Raw genomic sequence first — 16,582 nt, forward strand, 5'->3', positions numbered from 1 at the left:
TATAAACTAGGACACCAAGTCGTTACCTCATTTTATACACCAACGAAGTAAGGAACACGTACTTAAATGACACCAAAGGACGCAAGTAGTCCCGTCTGTCCCTCCGAGTGCCCACACTGTTGCTTAAACATGGATTTTGCAAGTAGGTGGAAGGACAGAAGGCTGAACGGTGTCCTGGCGCAGTCACAGCGAGAGACTATTTACTTGGCCGTTTACCCCATAAGAGTGTGAGTCTCAGGAAGACAGGACTGTTTCTTATGTGCCCTGCAGCATCACTGCCTAGTGCTGTGCCGGGCACCTAACAAGCGCCTTGGAACCTGAGTCACGGTGGATATCACCGCAGAAAACAATTTTGCAATTTTTGTGCTTCCTAAAAATACTTGAGTAGCCTGAATATTTATGGCTTTGTTTTGCTTCTCCAGAATGGTGATTACCAATTTTTGAGCGCTAACTAGGCATCAGTCACAATTGCCAAACACATCTCATTTAACTTACAATACTGTGAGCTGAGTAGGCAAATCATTTGACAATGATGAAATGAGTTCAAAGAAGTTAAGTAACTCAAGTTTGCACAGCTAGTGAGCCTCAGAGTCAGAATTCAAAGCCAGGTCAAAGCCAATGGCCTTAACCATTCAAACATGTCTACCTGTCACCTACTTATGGGAAACCACAAGAGAAGCTCAGCCTCTGGTTATACCACATGACTCAATTCAGAATGAGATGGCGGAAGGCAGGCTGTAATCAGTAACACCAATATTTGGCATTTTGAATGTCCACTGTTTTGATGACCCTGAATAGTTGAGAAGGAAACAGCAACAATAACAAAACATGTTTCTCATTAAACAGTACCTATAATTTGTACTGTGTTGTTCCAAATGTCCAAAGCTTCTACAAGGTATGGGGAAGGCTGATGTTGCTAACGCTGACCTTGATAATGTTATATTGAGACAGATGTTACATCAGTATTTGCTGGTAACTTCCTGAAGGATGGATTTCAGTGTATCTCTGTTGGTAGCCCTTATAAAAGAATAGGGTATTTTGTTCAAATGCAAAAGTAGATACTTTATATTAAAGTAACAAGAAAGTGAGTGAATGGGTGTTAGGTGTAACATATACCTTCTTTATTCATCCATTCAATAAATATTTGAGTTTTGCCCAGCTGGTATAATTCAGTGGTTGAATCTATGAACTAGGAGGTCATGGTTTGATTTTCAGTTGTGGCACGTGCCCAGGTTGTGGGCTTGATCCCCAGTGTTGGATGTGCAGGAGGCAGCCAATCAATGATTCTCATCTCCCTTCCTCTCTGAAATTAAATCTATCTATCTTTGAGTTTTTATTATCTACCTGGCATGGGAATATAGCAGTGAACAAAAGAGACAAAAAATTGTCTGTTTAGAACATACATACTAATGGGAAAAGATAAACAAAAAGAAAAGGAAAACTAGTTAGATGGTGCATCATCAGGTAAGAAGTCTTATAGTAAGAAGTCTTACGGTAAGAAGTCTCATGGAGACAGATGGGGAAAGGAAGTAGAAAATGCAGTTTTAAATTCTTACACTGTGTAATGCAATTGTGACATCATTGGCTTTTAACCCAGCTCTCTCTCTGAGCCTGTCAGATAATGCCCTGGATTTGCCTCTCATCCTGCAGGTCCTGCCTTCTGCACTGGATGAAACCCCAGTAAACACTTGCCCTGATGTGCGTGTCTAGTTCCTTCTGGCCCTAGCTGGTCCAGATGTAACCTAGACTCTTAAACCTAAAATCTGGAGGAAGATATTCAAATAATCTTGAGAGTTTGGGGAGAATCAAAAGGGCCTGGGGAAAATAAATCAAAAGAGGACCTTTTTAGGTAAGATTAGGTAGAATTATCTTTACCTCTTCACCTCTGATCTAATCACTATTTGTTAACAGCTTAAGGGCTTGGCAGGGCCTGGAAGTAGCTAGATAGGTTATAATAATAGTTCAGAGGCAGAAGAAAAAAAGTGAATAATTTTTTTAAGTGAATGAGGCCATGGTGATGCCAAGAGGTGGTGGTGTGATGGATGCTTTAAGCCTCCCATAAGCTTCACCAGCTACTTAACCCCAAGGGAACTGCCCTTACCTCAATAAATCCAAAATAACACTATTTATTCAGTTGTGGCAACGAACATTTCCTCAATCGTACGTGAAGTGTGAATAAAAGCATTTTCGGAGAATCTTGTTTTGTATTGATTTACCATACAGTTTAAGAATGTGCTTGCAAAGCAGCTTCAGAAAAGTTCCTGTAAACCTGAGGTTAACAAAAGATGGCCATGGCTTAGGCTGGACAAAGCTGGTGGGAGGGTTTCACTGCTTCCATTAGCTGTTAGAGTGGTGATGGCGCACCATCGGGCTTGGCCGGGGACGGCCATGTGGGTGAAGCTAATAATGGTGGTAATGAAGTCACAGCCTCCTCCCCTTGTGAAGTCAAAATCGTTGAAAAACCGGTGTCGCTCACGTCACCCAGGGTGAAGGCCTTCTTTCGGTCCTCAGGGCAGAGTGCCGCCCACCTGTGGCCCCGAGCAGTGTTAAAACCGCCTCAAACGCAGGGCCGACGGGGGCTCCATGCCGGTTATCCCTAGGGCTGGGTCCCGGGCCTGGTCTCCAGGCTAGGCTCCAGGCGGGACTTGCTGGCGGGCTCCCGCCCCGGCCGGCCCTCACTCCCCCGCAAGGCCTGCTGGGAGTTGTAGTTCAGTTGTCAAAAAGCCCAGAGAAGCCCATCCCCCTTCTTCTGCTTCCTCCCCGCCCGGGATGAGTGAGCAGAACCCGGAGCCCTGGCGGGGACCCAGAGAGCGTAGGACTACAATTCCCAACGGACCGCCGGCCCCAGTGCGCAGTCCCAGGTAGACGGCGGCGCGCTTCGCGCTCCCGCGCAGGCGCACACACGTCGGGCGGTGGCGGGATTCGGCCGCGTGCGCTTTCCCGCTCCAGCTGGTCCAGGGCTCGCCGCGCCTGCAGCCTCCCGTCGGGCCTCGCCCACCCGCCCTGTGCTCGCTCCCTCGCGGCTCCGCGCTCGCCTCCTTCCCCCCCAGTTTCTTCCAGAGCCCAGGCCCCGCCCGTTTCCCGCCTCCAAGGCCAAGGCCAAGGCCAAGTTTGTTCCCGCCCCAGCCCTTCCCTCTCTGAGCCCTGCTGCTTCTGCTAAAGGCGGAGGCTCCATGTTGTCTCCTCATCGAGCGGTAGCGGCTGCCTCGGGAGGAGCAGGTGAGGCGCCTAATTCCCTCCCCCCTCAAACCCGGGCCCACTTTATGGCCACCCCCGCTGCCCTTCCTGCTAGAACTCGAAGGAGACCGCCCGTCCGCGCCGCCCTTCTTCCTTGTCCCGGGGCCGGGACCGCATGTCCCTGAATTCGGAGCCGGGGGGCTGCTCGCTGGGCCCGGTCGGTCGGGCGCGGGCGGCGTCTTCCTCGGCCCCAGGCTGGGAGCGGCCGCCTTCGGGGGTCGGGCCCTGCGCCCGGGGGAGGCCGCTAGTGCTCCTCTGGGCCGTTGCTGCGGGTCTGGCGCCCCCCCCCCCGCCCCCCGCACCCCTGGGGCGGTGTCCGGAGGCTTCAGCCCGCTCTGGGCAGAGCCCGGCGCCCAAGGACTGCCGCCCCTTTCCGGCCCGGGCGCTCCGCACGCTCGGGGCCCGGGAGCCTCGGGCCGGGGCTCCGGCCTTGGGAGCGGGAAGGCAGCGGCTTTATTTCTGTTCGGCTCCTAAGAAGACCTCGGAGGACGGCGAAGCCGTATTTTTATCCCGACGACCTTGAGGCACAACAAGAAGTGTTCAGAAAGTTGATTTTGAACCCACACTTCGTGGCCATAAAGGAGATAAAAGAACGTGGCCTAAATGATTTGCTAGGAAGTTCTTTTAGTACGTTTGGTGCCGCACGTTGCTCTTTTGCTTTCCTGAAGACAAGAAAGGAAACGTATTAAATGAAAACCAAATAGAAGTAACCCTAAGTCACGGGTGCGACTTCACCTGTCATTCACCTGGCTTTATGGTTTAACGTGCCTGCTGTTGAAATGGCCAGAAGTTTCACTTGCGAAATCGAAAGGCCAGGGAAGAAACTACCATTGGAGAGTCGTTTAGTAAATAAATCCCAGCCCTCAAGTTTGAAGACGGAGTTGGGTGGGATGCTTTGTGAAAGGGAGGAAGGAACTAACGGACCAAGAACGCGATTTCCCATTTTGACTTGCTTTCGGAGAAGCAAAACCCACATAGTTTTAATCTGCGGCAAGTACGGAACATTGCAATGTGCCGAAATTCTAAAATTAGTACTTTTTTCCTACCCCCGTAGAAACTAGCTTGTACTGTAGTCTAGAAATCCCTGTTGTTTCTGCTTTAACCACCTACAAATGAAACGCTTGGGTGAAAAGTTCTCTACATAATGAAGCGTTACTCTAGTACAGCGCATTGTTTTACTAGCTAGGGTTTATCTCATTGGAGTAAACATGCAATTAAGAAAAGTCATAAATAGAGGATAAATGTGATGAGGTGTACTAGCATAATTTTCTTAGTTTTCACTAAATAGGTTTTTAGGATAGGCTTTTAAAAAAATTGCTACAGCACTTTTTCATGGTTATGATTTCTAAATCATAGAATAAAGAATATAGTCATGCTAATTATTTAAAATAAAATAGAGAATTGTAAGAAGCAAGAAATACAAAGTTTATTCTACCTCTCCTGTTCCCCAGTGGTCATTATTAACAGTTTGGTCACATATTGTTATTTATTTTTTTGGGGGGGGTCACATATTTTAAGGTTCCTAGGAAGTACCTTAGAGAATCCTAGGTTGTATGAACTTGTTTGAGAACTGGTTTAGGATTTACCTTTAATGACTAGGCGTGCCTGTGAAAGTTTTACGGCCTTATTTTTCATTTTGAGAAATTGTTCAAATAACACAGCTACATTTTAAAGTTAGTCTCAATTCTAAAACATTTCCCCAAGTTATCTTTGACATTTTAGAAGCATATTCTTTAAGATATATCAAGGGGGAAAGTTTTTATTTAAAAGAAACATCTTTTAGTTGCCATAGCGTTGCAGTTCTCAGCACTGCTGTGCATTAGAATAACCTGGGGTTTTTAAAACCTCTGGATGCTTGGGACCCACCCACAGATTCTGATTTAATTCATTGAGTGGTTAGGCAACATTTTAGAAAAATCCAAATCTGATTTTCATACTAATTTATAATAAAATTTCCCTATAGGTGGTTGCTTACATTTGAATTGGTTTGTTACTATATAGGAAGCATAATTTGTAATTCAATACTTGTATTAGAAGTTGATGCTCTTCATTGCAAATTTCTAAAAAAATGTTTTTTTTTTTGGCATTTTGATGGTTAGAACACGTTCACAGCTAAGGAATGTTACAAATCAGGAAACAGGCTTTATTGGTATAGTAGGCAAATAAGCAAATGATTCACTCTTCTTATGCCTTGAAATGATAAGGAATCTCAGGCCAATAAATACTGCCAAATAAGAAAGCCTTACTAAACTGGAACACATAATTAAAACCTGCAGGTAATGAGAATGATTTTAGTGATGGTCTCATTTTTAGGGAAAAGTCTAATAAGATGACTATTAACTCATTCTCTATTAAAAAGATCCCCTGCCTCGCCCTGTAGTGCATACAGCCTGGCATCACTTTTAGATTCAGTTGGGTCTCTGCATTTCTGAATCTTCAATACTGTTTAGTCATAATTGATCTTCATAAATCATGAAGCACTACTAAATTCTTAATTGACAAAGAAAATGGTTTTGTTCAGCGTTCTGTGCTAAAATAAAATGCAAAGTTTTTTTACAACAGATGAACTGAGAAAAAGCTTCTTCCAAAATCCTTTAATTAATTAGGATGTAAAATTTCCCCTGATATTCTGTTTAGTTGGGTTTAAGTAGTGTTTTCACTGAAACAGCCTTAAAATTTTATGTGTATCTGCCATCATCTCCTACCTTGAGACAAAGTAGAGCACATAAAACTACTTACTCGCCATCACCACAAAGGAGCCACACCCAGCAGTTCTACACAGAGTTGGCTGAGGGCTTAGTACTTTCTCTTGTGGTGATGTTTTCTCTGGCCTGGTCTGTGAATTGGGAGCTTTAAAAACTGCCCGCAAGAACAAAGCATGAAAACGGTATGCTTCTGTTGGTGAGTGTGTTGCCTTTTCACTTTAGCGAATGGATTTCAAAGGGAGAGTGGAAAACTCGGGTCATAACTTTACCCTGAGTCACGTACCCTACCCAGTGAAACGTTTCCAACTGTAGTTAATTTGCTTTTTGGAACTCATTAGACAGTAAGGACGGGCACTGAGGCTAGCTCCACCCTAGTGGTTCTGCCTGATTTTGTAGGGAAAACCAAGACACAGAGAATCAAGTGGTTTATTCAGGCTGTTACATTCAGTGCACAACTGGGCCCCACACTCTGGTCTTTCCTGATTTTTTTTTTTTTTTTAATATATTTTATTGATTTTTCACAGAGAGGAAGGGAGAGGGATAGAGAGTTAGAAACATCGATCAGCTGCCTCCTGCACACCCCCTACTGGGGATGTGCCTGCAACCAAGGTACATGCCCTTGACCGGAATCGAACCCTGGGACCCTTCAGTCCACAGGACAACACTCTATCCACTGAGCCAAACCAGTCAGGGCAGGTCTTCCCTGATTGTTGAGGAGGCCTTTCTCCTATACATATTGCCTCACTAGAATAACAACCTTTGCCAAAGCAGCTTACACCATGGAAGGAGGATAGGAGAGGATTTGATGGTATATTGCATACAGGAAGATAGGGAAGATGTGGAGTCTGAACCATGGAGATTTGAGAGAAGTGGATTAACTGGGGATTCATTTTGAAGATACTAAACGTAGATTTCGAAAATGTTAGTATTGGAAGGGCTTCTAGAGCTGAAATCTTGACTCATTTTTCTGTTGAGACAGACTAGACATGCCCAGAATCACACAGGTTGTTTGTGGTAGAACTGGAACAGGATCTGTGTCCTGACTCTTACGCCCATCTATTTCTACATATTGCTCCTTAGAGGTGATAGTGGAATATCCAGGTGAGTCTGTCCCTTCGGCAGTTGTACATTTGGACCTGAATGCAGGGTAGAAATGAATGAAGTGGTATCACCACCATAGAGGAGGGAGTGAATGAGAACTTCGAAAAAGATTGAAGCAGAGCCTGGGTGTATATCATAGGAGGCTGAAAAGAAAAAGAAGTGAAAGGAGATGATAAAGAGCTTGGAAGAGAACTAGGAATGTACACTGTCACCGAGTCCGTAGGTTTTAAGTTTTAGAAGTGGGAGGCAGTTGTGTTTTGTCACAGAGAGAGAGGATTGAATGAGAATCAAGAAAGGGCTGTCAAATTTGGCAAGTGAGGTCATAAACTGGAGAGACTGAGAGGAAAATCAAAGGTGCTAAGGGGAATGGTTCCATCTGTAGATGAAGACATACCTTCAAGGAGTTTGACAATGAAAGAAAGACTGGACGGGGAAGGGAAGAAACTGATCTTTACTGAGGTGTACTATTGGGTTTAGTGTTCACAACACTAGGAAACTATTATTCTTCCTATGTTAGGTACTGAGGCTGAATGCCTCCTAGTTCTCTACTCCGCAGGGGTTCCCAATCTGGGCTGTAAATCAGAATAACAATATAATAATTGTAATGAGTAGAATAACTATGTACAAGGTTTTAGTGGAAATGGGAAAGTGGGTCTACTTTACTAAGCCCCTAAAACGTGTCAATCACTGGGCTTTGAGATGGGTATTAGATTTATAACTATGTGGAGCTATAAGTGGTTATAAATTTATCCATAGTCACATTGTGACTAAGTGGTGGAGTGTATTTGTTTATTCCACAAATATTTATTGGATGTCTACTTCGTGTGCACACTGTTCCAGGATATTGGGGAATTATAGCACTGAACAAGAGACAAAAATTCTTACCCTCATGGAGCTTACATTCTAGAGGGGAGAAAGTAAGGATTTAAGCCCTGCCTTGTCTTGATTCCAGAGCCTGTTTTCTCATCCCATATAGGTGATGTATCTCTGAGAGGATAGGCTGGGCAGGATCAGGACAAAGGGAGGGTGAAGGTGAGTGCTGAAGGATGAACAGGTGTGTCTGTGTGGAGGGAAGGGGGAAGAAGCATGTTAGGCAGTGAGAACAAATGGTTGAGTAGGTTGAACTGGAGATTTAGGAATTGGGATAGGACCTGAATCCTAACGTTCTCCCAGTAGAAAGGCCAACAGGAATAAATTTGCCTGGGAGAACGAGGAGAAGAAATTAGAGGAACTAAGGCAGTGGAGGGGTGGGGTTTATTTTGAGTTGTCCATAAAATGTTTTGATAGCCTTTATGTAGTTGCTGTCATGACATGTTCATGTGCTGTAATGAAGGAGTTCAGCCCCAAGGGACTGGTAACATCATCAAAGAAACACCTGGGGCCCCTCTTCCGGGGACGGTGACTCCAGGCATTATCCGTGGTCCAGCGTTTGACATGCCGTCGGAGGCTGTCCTACAATACAGCCTCTAACAAAACCAGGCTGTCCCAAACCCTGGTAATAGAATTGTTTACCTTTATACCAAGAAGGTTGGGAAAGCACCAAACTCTCCATGTGGTGCGTGCCCAGGCCGACTTAGAGGATTTCAGGCCGTGAGACCTCAGGTTCTAACGAGGTTGTCTAAAGTGAAGAAACTTGTCTGCGGGGCCTGTGGTGCACCCACGTGTGTCAATGTGTCCAGGACAGGATCAAGAGGGCTTTCCTTATTGAGGAGCAGAAAATCATTGTGAAAGTGTTGAAGGCACAAGCAGAGTCAGAAAACTAAAAAAAACCGAAGCTTTTTTTTTTTTTTTTTTAGTAATAAAAGCAATTAAAAGGCAACCCCCCCCCCAAAAAAAAAAAAAAAAAAACCCTAAAAAAACAAAAACCACTTGGGGATGGTGACTTGGATGATCAACGTCATAGGCAAGAAATGTTGGAAGATGGCTTAGCCTAAGCCTTAGGGAATAGGCCCTAACATTTGGATGAAGGGGTCCAAGGGATTGGGGAGTCTGAGTTGTGAGGATAAGTCAGCAAAGGACATTCACATGACATCTGGAAAGAGGTGAGGCGAAGTGAAGTTTTTACTTGGCAGATCAGTAATGTAGTCCCACTGTCCTAGAAAGGCAGAGGGAAAGATGGTGTGAAAAGTGAGCAGCTCTATTTGTTTACATTGCATTTTGGGTCCAATTCAAGCCAAAAGAACAAGGTCTTTTAAAATTCCGGGATGCCCACTATACTGTTTGAAGAGAAGTGCAGGATCATCCCACTAAACACAGCCTGCTGCTCTTCCTTTTCTCTGTGTTAATGGCAGAGAGGAAGACACGAGTGAAGGCTTTATCACTTTTTTTTTAAAAACTTCTCAGTGGTCTCCAGCTTCTCTTGAAAAGCAACTCACTGTGCATAACTGCATACATTTTTGTCATTGGATTCTTCTATCCTGTCTGCAGCCCATGTATCCTTATCTTCCATGCCCCTTGCTCTAACAGTACCACCTGCATCCTTAGGGTTGCAGCTCTCAACTGTACTGCAGTACATATTCATTCTTTTTTATGATTGCTTATTGTGTGTCTGCTAAATACCAGAACATTCACATTGCTCAGTAAACTTTAATAGCGAAGTAGATGAAATTGAAAGTATCATGAACTTAATTGTGAAGTCCTGGGTAACTGTTGTGTTGGTTTCTAGGTTTGGCTATATCTGATTGAGCCTCCAGATAAGTGATGTAAGCAAGGTACATTTTAACTTTTCTTTCACATAAAAGTGAGCCAGCATGGCAGTTCTATTACATGAAGTCCTAGGTCCTACCTCTCTGTCTCTCTCTCTTTTTTTTTTTTAACCTTCTGGGGTCTTTGTCTTGCAGATATGGTTCCGCCCCCTGGTCCTACCTCTCTTGTTGCTCCAATATTCCTAGGGTGTTGCCCTCCTGTGCCTGGTCCAGGATGACTCACTCTCACTTCTCCATCTAGCCGTCAGGAAGGGGGAAATGCATGACCTGGAAGTTGCTATATCATTTCCAGTCAGAATTTAGTCACGTGACACCCTAGCTGCAAGGTTGGTTTGGAAATATGTTTCTTTTGGGCAGTTAATATGCCCAGCTAAAAATTGATTACTTAGCAGGAGGGGAAAACAAATATTGGGTGAGCAACCAGCTATCTCAGAGACTTTGCTACTGCTTTGAGGGGTTTATCCATAAGGTCTGAATAAATTGTTCTCATTGGTTCTTTTTTAAAAATACATATATTTTATTGATTTTTTACAGAGAAGAAGGGAGAAGGATAGAGAGTTAGAAACATCGATGAGAGAGAAACATTGATCAGCTGCCTCCTGCACACCCCCTACTGGGGATGTGCCCACAACCAAGGTACATGCCCTTGACCGGAATAGAACCTGGGACCCTTCAGTCCGCAGGCTGACTCTCTATCCACTGAGCCAAACCGGTTAGGGCTCATTGGTTCTTTTATATGAAACACTGAGGTTTTTAAGTCCTGGATTCACCTGCTGTTGTGGTAATAAGAAGAACCCTAAGAGATTATTCACAGAAATGTTTCCTTTCTTATCACCAATAATGGTAAAGAAAAGTATTAGTATACATTTATTACAACAATAGCATGGCATTTAATATATATTGTTTTCTAATAGTTTGTAAAAAACTAAAAAGTGCCAAGAACCCGTTGTTGTCTGATAAAGTATGAACAGTGAGCAGCAGTTCCGTAGCTTAAAGGGTAAAAAGACACCAGGGCTGGTGTGGCTCAGGTAGCTGAGCATCGTCCCATGCACCCTGAGCTCACGGGCACATGCCCAGGGTTCGAGCTTGATTACTAGTAGGGAATCAGTAGGAGGCAGCTGATCATGGATGTTTCTCTCTCCCTCTTACGGATTTCTATATTGATTCTGGATATGAGTTCTTTGGATATAGGTATTGTGATATTTTCTCCTGTCCTATGGTTTGCATTTTTACTCTTAATGGTATTTTTTAATGAACAAAAACTCTTGATTTTAATGAAGTCTAATTTGTCATTTTTTTAATGGTTTAGTGCTTTTGTACCTTAAGTTCTTGCTTTTTCCTTGTTCAAAAATACATATTTAAAAAATACGTTGAAACTAATGTTTTTCTCTGTAACAACATAGGTGATGCCATGGAGAGTGGAAAGCCTGGTCCAGTGCAAGTTGTTTTGGTTCAGAAAGACCAACATTCCTTTGAGTTAGAAGAGAAGGCCTTGGCCAGCATCCTCTTGCAGGACCACATTCGAGACCTTGATGTGGTGGTGGTGTCAGTGGCTGGTGCCTTCCGAAAGGGCAAGTCTTTCTTTCTGGACTTTATGCTCCGCTACTTGTATTTCCAGGTAAGGTAGAATTATTTCATTTCAAATTAGAAGATGAGCAAAAGAGCAAAATAAGTTCACGTGTTATTCTTGATGTTTAAAAATACTCAAAATGTTAGGTTTAATAGAAATGTCTTATTTCTCCTGTAGAAAGAAGGTGGCCATTCAAATTGGTTAGGTGATTCAGAAGAACCATTAACAGGATTTTCATGGAGAGGGGGCTCTGACCCAGAAACTAATGGGATTCAGATCTGGAATGAAGTTTTCACTGTGCAAAAGCCAGATGGGAAGAAGGTAAGGAAGAAAAAGGCGTACATATTAATAAAACAACAAAATTAGAACTTTAATGTGTATTTTGATAATCCAATTAAAAATATTTTTTATTGGAATGATATGTTTATGGTTTAAAAATAACACATGAATATAGTTTTAAAAGGCCAAATAGTAATAAAAGGCTTCTAACAAAAAATAGTAAGCTACAGCCCTAGCCGGTTTGGCTTAGTGGATAGAGCTTTGGCCTGCAGACCCAAGGGTCCTGGGTTCGATTCCAGCCAAGGGCACCCATAACTCGGTTGCAGGCTCCTTCCCGGCCCAGGCCTTGGTCAGTGCATGTGCAGGAGGCAACCAATTGATGTGGTTCTCTCACATTGATGTTTCTCTCTTTCCCTCTGTTCTCCACTCTCTCTAAAAATCAAAGGAAAAATATCCTCGGGTGAGGATTAAAAAATAATAGTAAGCTACAGTTGTAGAACCTATCCCCAAATTTATTTGTAAGGGCCAGGAAGGGCAAGTCATGTATAAAAGTGGAAGAGGGGCTTTTGAAGTATCACTGTTTTTTTTAAACAAACTTTAACCCATTCCTTCCTAAAGCACCCCTTCACAGCTGTTCATTTCTCTCATTTTTGAGTCTTTCTGGGACTTAAGGTTCTAGGTTGTTTAGTTGTAGCCTTTTCCTAAATGCTAAGTCATTCATTATTTTGGGGGCTGAAGAGTTGATGCACAACTCTTTTTTTTTTTAAAGTATATTTTATTGATTTTTTACAGAGAGGAATAGAGAGGGATAGAGAGTTAGAAACATCGATGAGAGAGAAACATCGATCAGCTGCCTCCTGCACAACCCCCACTGGGGATGTGCCCGCAACCAAGGTACATGCCCTTGACCGGAATCGAACCTGGGACCCCTGAGTTCGCAGGCCGACGCTCTATCCACTGAGCCAAACCGGTTTCGGCGATGCACAACTCTTGATTGCTGCTTTTACACTTTCTATTCCTTTTCCTTATATATTTCCTTATTTCTCTTTTTGAGTGAGGTTTCAGGAGAAAGGTATATTGGAAAACCCTCTTTTTTTAACAATGTATAGTACACATACAAAAAATGTAGCACAATGAGGAGGTTATCACATTTTGTAAAGAAAGATAATCTAGGAGAATGAAAAATTATAACATTGAAATATAACAGTAACTTTTTTATAGAAGGAGCTTTAGATATTATTTTATCCAACCTTTTAATTCTTTTAACAGCTTTATTGAATTACTAGTGGCCTGGTGCATGAAATTCGTTCATGGGGGTGGGGGGTGGGGTGGGGGGTATCACTCAGCCCAGCCTGCACCCTCTCCAATCTGGGACCCCTCGGAGGATGTCTGACTGCCGGCTTAGGCCCAATCCCTGTGGGCCTAAACCAGCAGTCAGACATCCCTCGCAATCCGGGACCACTGGCTCCTAATGGCTCACCTGCCTGCCTGATCACTCCTAACCACTCTGCCTGCCGGCCTGCTCGCCCCCAACTGCCCCCCCTGCCGGCCTTCTAATCCCCAACTGCCCCCACCCTGCCGGCCTGCTCGTCCCCCAACTGCCCCCGTTGCTGGCCTGATAGCCCCCAACTGCCCCCCCCCCCACTGACCTGATCACCCCCTACTGCCCTCCCCTCCTAGCCTGATCGCCCCTAACCACCTCTGCCCCGCCACCATGGCTCTGTCCAGAAGGTGTCCTGGTCTAATTAGCATATTACCCTTTTATTAGTATAGATAATTTCATTCCTCCATTCCTAGCTTTTGTGCTATTGTCACATATTTTACTTTAACATTGTTTTTATTTTTATTTTAGTGGTCGGTTATCTTTTAAAGGTATTTAAATAATAAGAAAAAGTCATATAGTTACCCATGTAGTTAGCATTAACTATGCTCTTCATTTTGTGTGTGTCCATATTTCCATTTTTTTGTCCACTTTTTTTCTTCTGTTTGAAGGATTTCCTTTAACATTTCTTACACTGCTGCTTTGCAGGTGCTGAAATCTTTTAGCTTTCATATTTCTGAAAAGTCTTTGTTTTAAAAAATATATATGCTGGGTATAGAATTCCAGGCTGGTAGGTTTTTCTTTCAGTGCTTTGAAGATGTCACTCCCCTGACTTTTTGCCATTGTTTCTTACGAGAAATCCTGCTGTTACTCTCAGGTGCCTAACATGTCTTTTTTGTCTGCTTGCTTTTAAGGTTTTTCTCTATTATTTTTTTAGCAATTGGATTATGATGTGTCTTAGTGTAGTTCTCATCATGTGTCTTGTATTTGGAGCATGTTGAGCTTCTTGAATCTGCAGGTTTATAATTTTTATCAAAATTGGACATTTTCTGGAATCATTTTTTCAAATATATTTTTGCCTCATATCCTTTGGGGACTTACATTACATATATATCAGGCTGCTTGAAGTTGTCTCATGGCTTGTTTTTATTTTAATTCTTATTTTTCTGTTTCCTTTTCTTCCTTCTTCCCTCCCTCCTCCCTCCCTCCCTCCCTCCCTCCCTCCCTCCTTCTCTTTCTCTTTTCTTTTTTTTTTTTTTTGTTAATCCTCACCAGAAGATATTTTTCCATTGATTTTTTTTTTTTTTAAAGAGAGTGGAAGGGAGCGGGAGAGACACAGAGAGAGAAACATGGGTGTGAGAGAGACACATAGATTGGTTGCTTCCCGACTAGGGCTGGGGATTGAGCCTGCAACCGAGGTATGTGTCCTTGACTGGAATTGAATCTGGGACCCTTCAGCCTGAGGGCCAGTGCTCTGTCCACTGAGCAGAATGGCTAGGCCTCTATTTCCTTTTTGATGGCTCCTTTTGGTAGGTCTTTGAGTTCACCAATCCTAATAATCTGTTAATACCATTCAGTGTATTATCATTTCAGACTTAATTTTCATCTCTAAAGTTCAGTTTAGGTCTTTTAAAAAAATTTCTTCTCATTTTTCTTTTATTAATTTTAGAGATTGGAGGGGGGGAAGAGAGAAAGAGAGAGAGAGAGAGAGAGAGAGAGAAACATTGATGTGACAGGGGACGTCGCTCGCGGGCAGCCGGGTCGCCGCTGTTGTGGCCGGAAATAGCGCGGCCACGGCGGGCGGCAGGCGCAGCTATGCCTCGGTATTACGGTATTACGAGGACAAGCCGGAGGGCGGCGCGTGCGCGGGCGTGAAGGAGGACCTGGGCGCCTGTCTGCTGCAGTCCCACTGTGTGCTCCAAGAAGGAAAATCCCCTCGGCAATGTCTGAAGGAAGGAAACTGCAAAGCTTTAAAAAATTCATTTTTTGAATGTAAAAGATCAATGTTGGATGCCAGATGAAGATTCAGAGGAAGAAAAGGATATTGATAACTATTCTGTTGAAACCAAGATGAATACAACAAGGATTTCCTCTGGTTATTAAAACACAGAAACCAAAGTTGGAAACATATTTTTTCTTACACCTGTTTGGTTGGACCATGGAGCACTGGAGAGAATGCATGATTTCTGTTTTTTAATATCTATAAATAATTTTATTGTTCTGAGTTATTTTTAGAAGAAAAATTTAATTGACCAGTTATGAGCAAGGGAGCATAATAAATGCATTTAAAAAATTGTTTTAAAGGCTCTAGCCGGTTTGCTCAATGGTTAGAGTGTCTGCTTGCGAACCAAAGAACCATGGGTTCAATCTTGGTCAAGGGGATATACGTGGGAAGGGGCACAGATGGGAGGCAACCACTTGTGTGTGTCTCTCCCTCTCTCTCTCTCTGCACCCCCCACCTCCTTCTATCTGATAAGCAATGGAAAAAATATCCTCAAGTGAGGATTAACCCCCCCAAAAAATAAAAGAAATTGTTTTAAAGCACAAAGATTGTTATTTTCAAACATGATTAAACCAAATGACACTTTGTACACGTCCTTTGTGAATATTCTGAAGGCCACTAATGGGACTGTTAAAATTGATAACATGGAGCCTGGGAGAAAATGTCTATCAGGGAAGTTTAGGATAAAACTGTCTTTTATTTAATCTGTCTGGTTTAGTTATAAAATAAGTTGCTTTTGAGTTCTTGGGAAAAAAAAAAGAAACATTGATGTGAGAGAGATACATGGATGGTTGCCTCACATATGCACCCCAACTGGGATCAAGCCGGCAACCTGGCATGTGCTCTGACCAGGATTGGAATCTATGACCTTCTGGTGCACAGGGTGTCACTCCAACCAACTGAGCCCGAAGGCCCAGGTTGCAGGTTCTCTGCTCAAAACAAGGCACCTAAATAATTATACTTTTCTGATAGGACCTATAAGCAGCCACTTAAGCCTCACTTAAATGTTACCTGTACTTCTCAAGTTCTCCTTTACATTTCCCCCCTTCTCACTTTAACATACTTTGTTTGTATTTTCCTTTTTTTTAGGTTGCAGTTGTTTTGATGGATACCCAGGGGGCATTTGACAGCCAGTCCACTGTGAAAGATTGTGCCACCATCTTTGCTCTAAGCACCATGACTAGTTCTGTTCAGGTAAAACCACTCGACTAGGAAAACACGTTTGTAGAGGAAATAAGATAAAGGGGTTACATGTAGTTTTAGTTATTGTTTTGTCATCAGAATTTCTGTGGTGATACATAAATGTTCTTTATAGACCACAGATATCGGTTAACCTCTTACAGGCTCAAGAAGGAACCTAAACTATTTTTCTACTTTGGTCATAAATTTATATAAAAGTCTCTAATAAAAGTCTGAAAGTGAAAATTGAAATAACATCATTTAGGAAATGCAGATTTGTTAAGAACTTAAGAAAACTATATTTTAAACTGTAAAGGAAGAATTATGTTATTTCAACCGTATAAGCATAGTTTTCCAAAGGACAGATAATATTATTGTGAACAGACTTCATATTTTTTATGCAGACTTTTAAATGTACAAAGCAGTGCTTTAGGCTTTATTTGAGCTTGCTTGAAATTAGCTAAAGTAGTATCAATTTGGATG

General features: G+C 42.9%; 1 protein-coding gene and 1 pseudogene across 2 annotated transcripts in view; both read left to right on the forward strand.

Moving 5' to 3' along the window:
• Positions 1-2,601: 2,601 nt before the first annotated feature.
• Positions 2,602-16,582, forward strand: part of ATL3 (atlastin GTPase 3) — a 28,763-nt gene continuing 14,782 nt past the window's right edge. Inside the window, exons 1-4 of one of the 2 annotated variants that reach the window (XM_054725830.1) lie at positions 2,602-2,847; positions 11,152-11,366; positions 11,496-11,639; positions 16,010-16,114. In XM_054725830.1, coding sequence (XP_054581805.1) covers positions 11,160-11,366; positions 11,496-11,639; positions 16,010-16,114 — 456 coding nt within the window. In that variant the 5' untranslated portion in view covers positions 2,602-2,847; positions 11,152-11,159. Of the gene's footprint in view, positions 2,848-3,030; positions 3,220-11,151; positions 11,367-11,495; positions 11,640-16,009; positions 16,115-16,582 lie in introns of those variants that run through there. The other variant, XM_008159031.3, reaches the window with a different exon arrangement.
• On the forward strand, positions 13,913-15,505 carry LOC103302081 (cytochrome c oxidase assembly factor 5-like; annotated as a pseudogene).

The sequence above is a fragment of the Eptesicus fuscus genome, chromosome 13 (genome assembly GCF_027574615.1).
Source record: "Eptesicus fuscus isolate TK198812 chromosome 13, DD_ASM_mEF_20220401, whole genome shotgun sequence".
Lineage (NCBI taxonomy): Eukaryota > Metazoa > Chordata > Mammalia > Chiroptera > Vespertilionidae > Eptesicus > Eptesicus fuscus.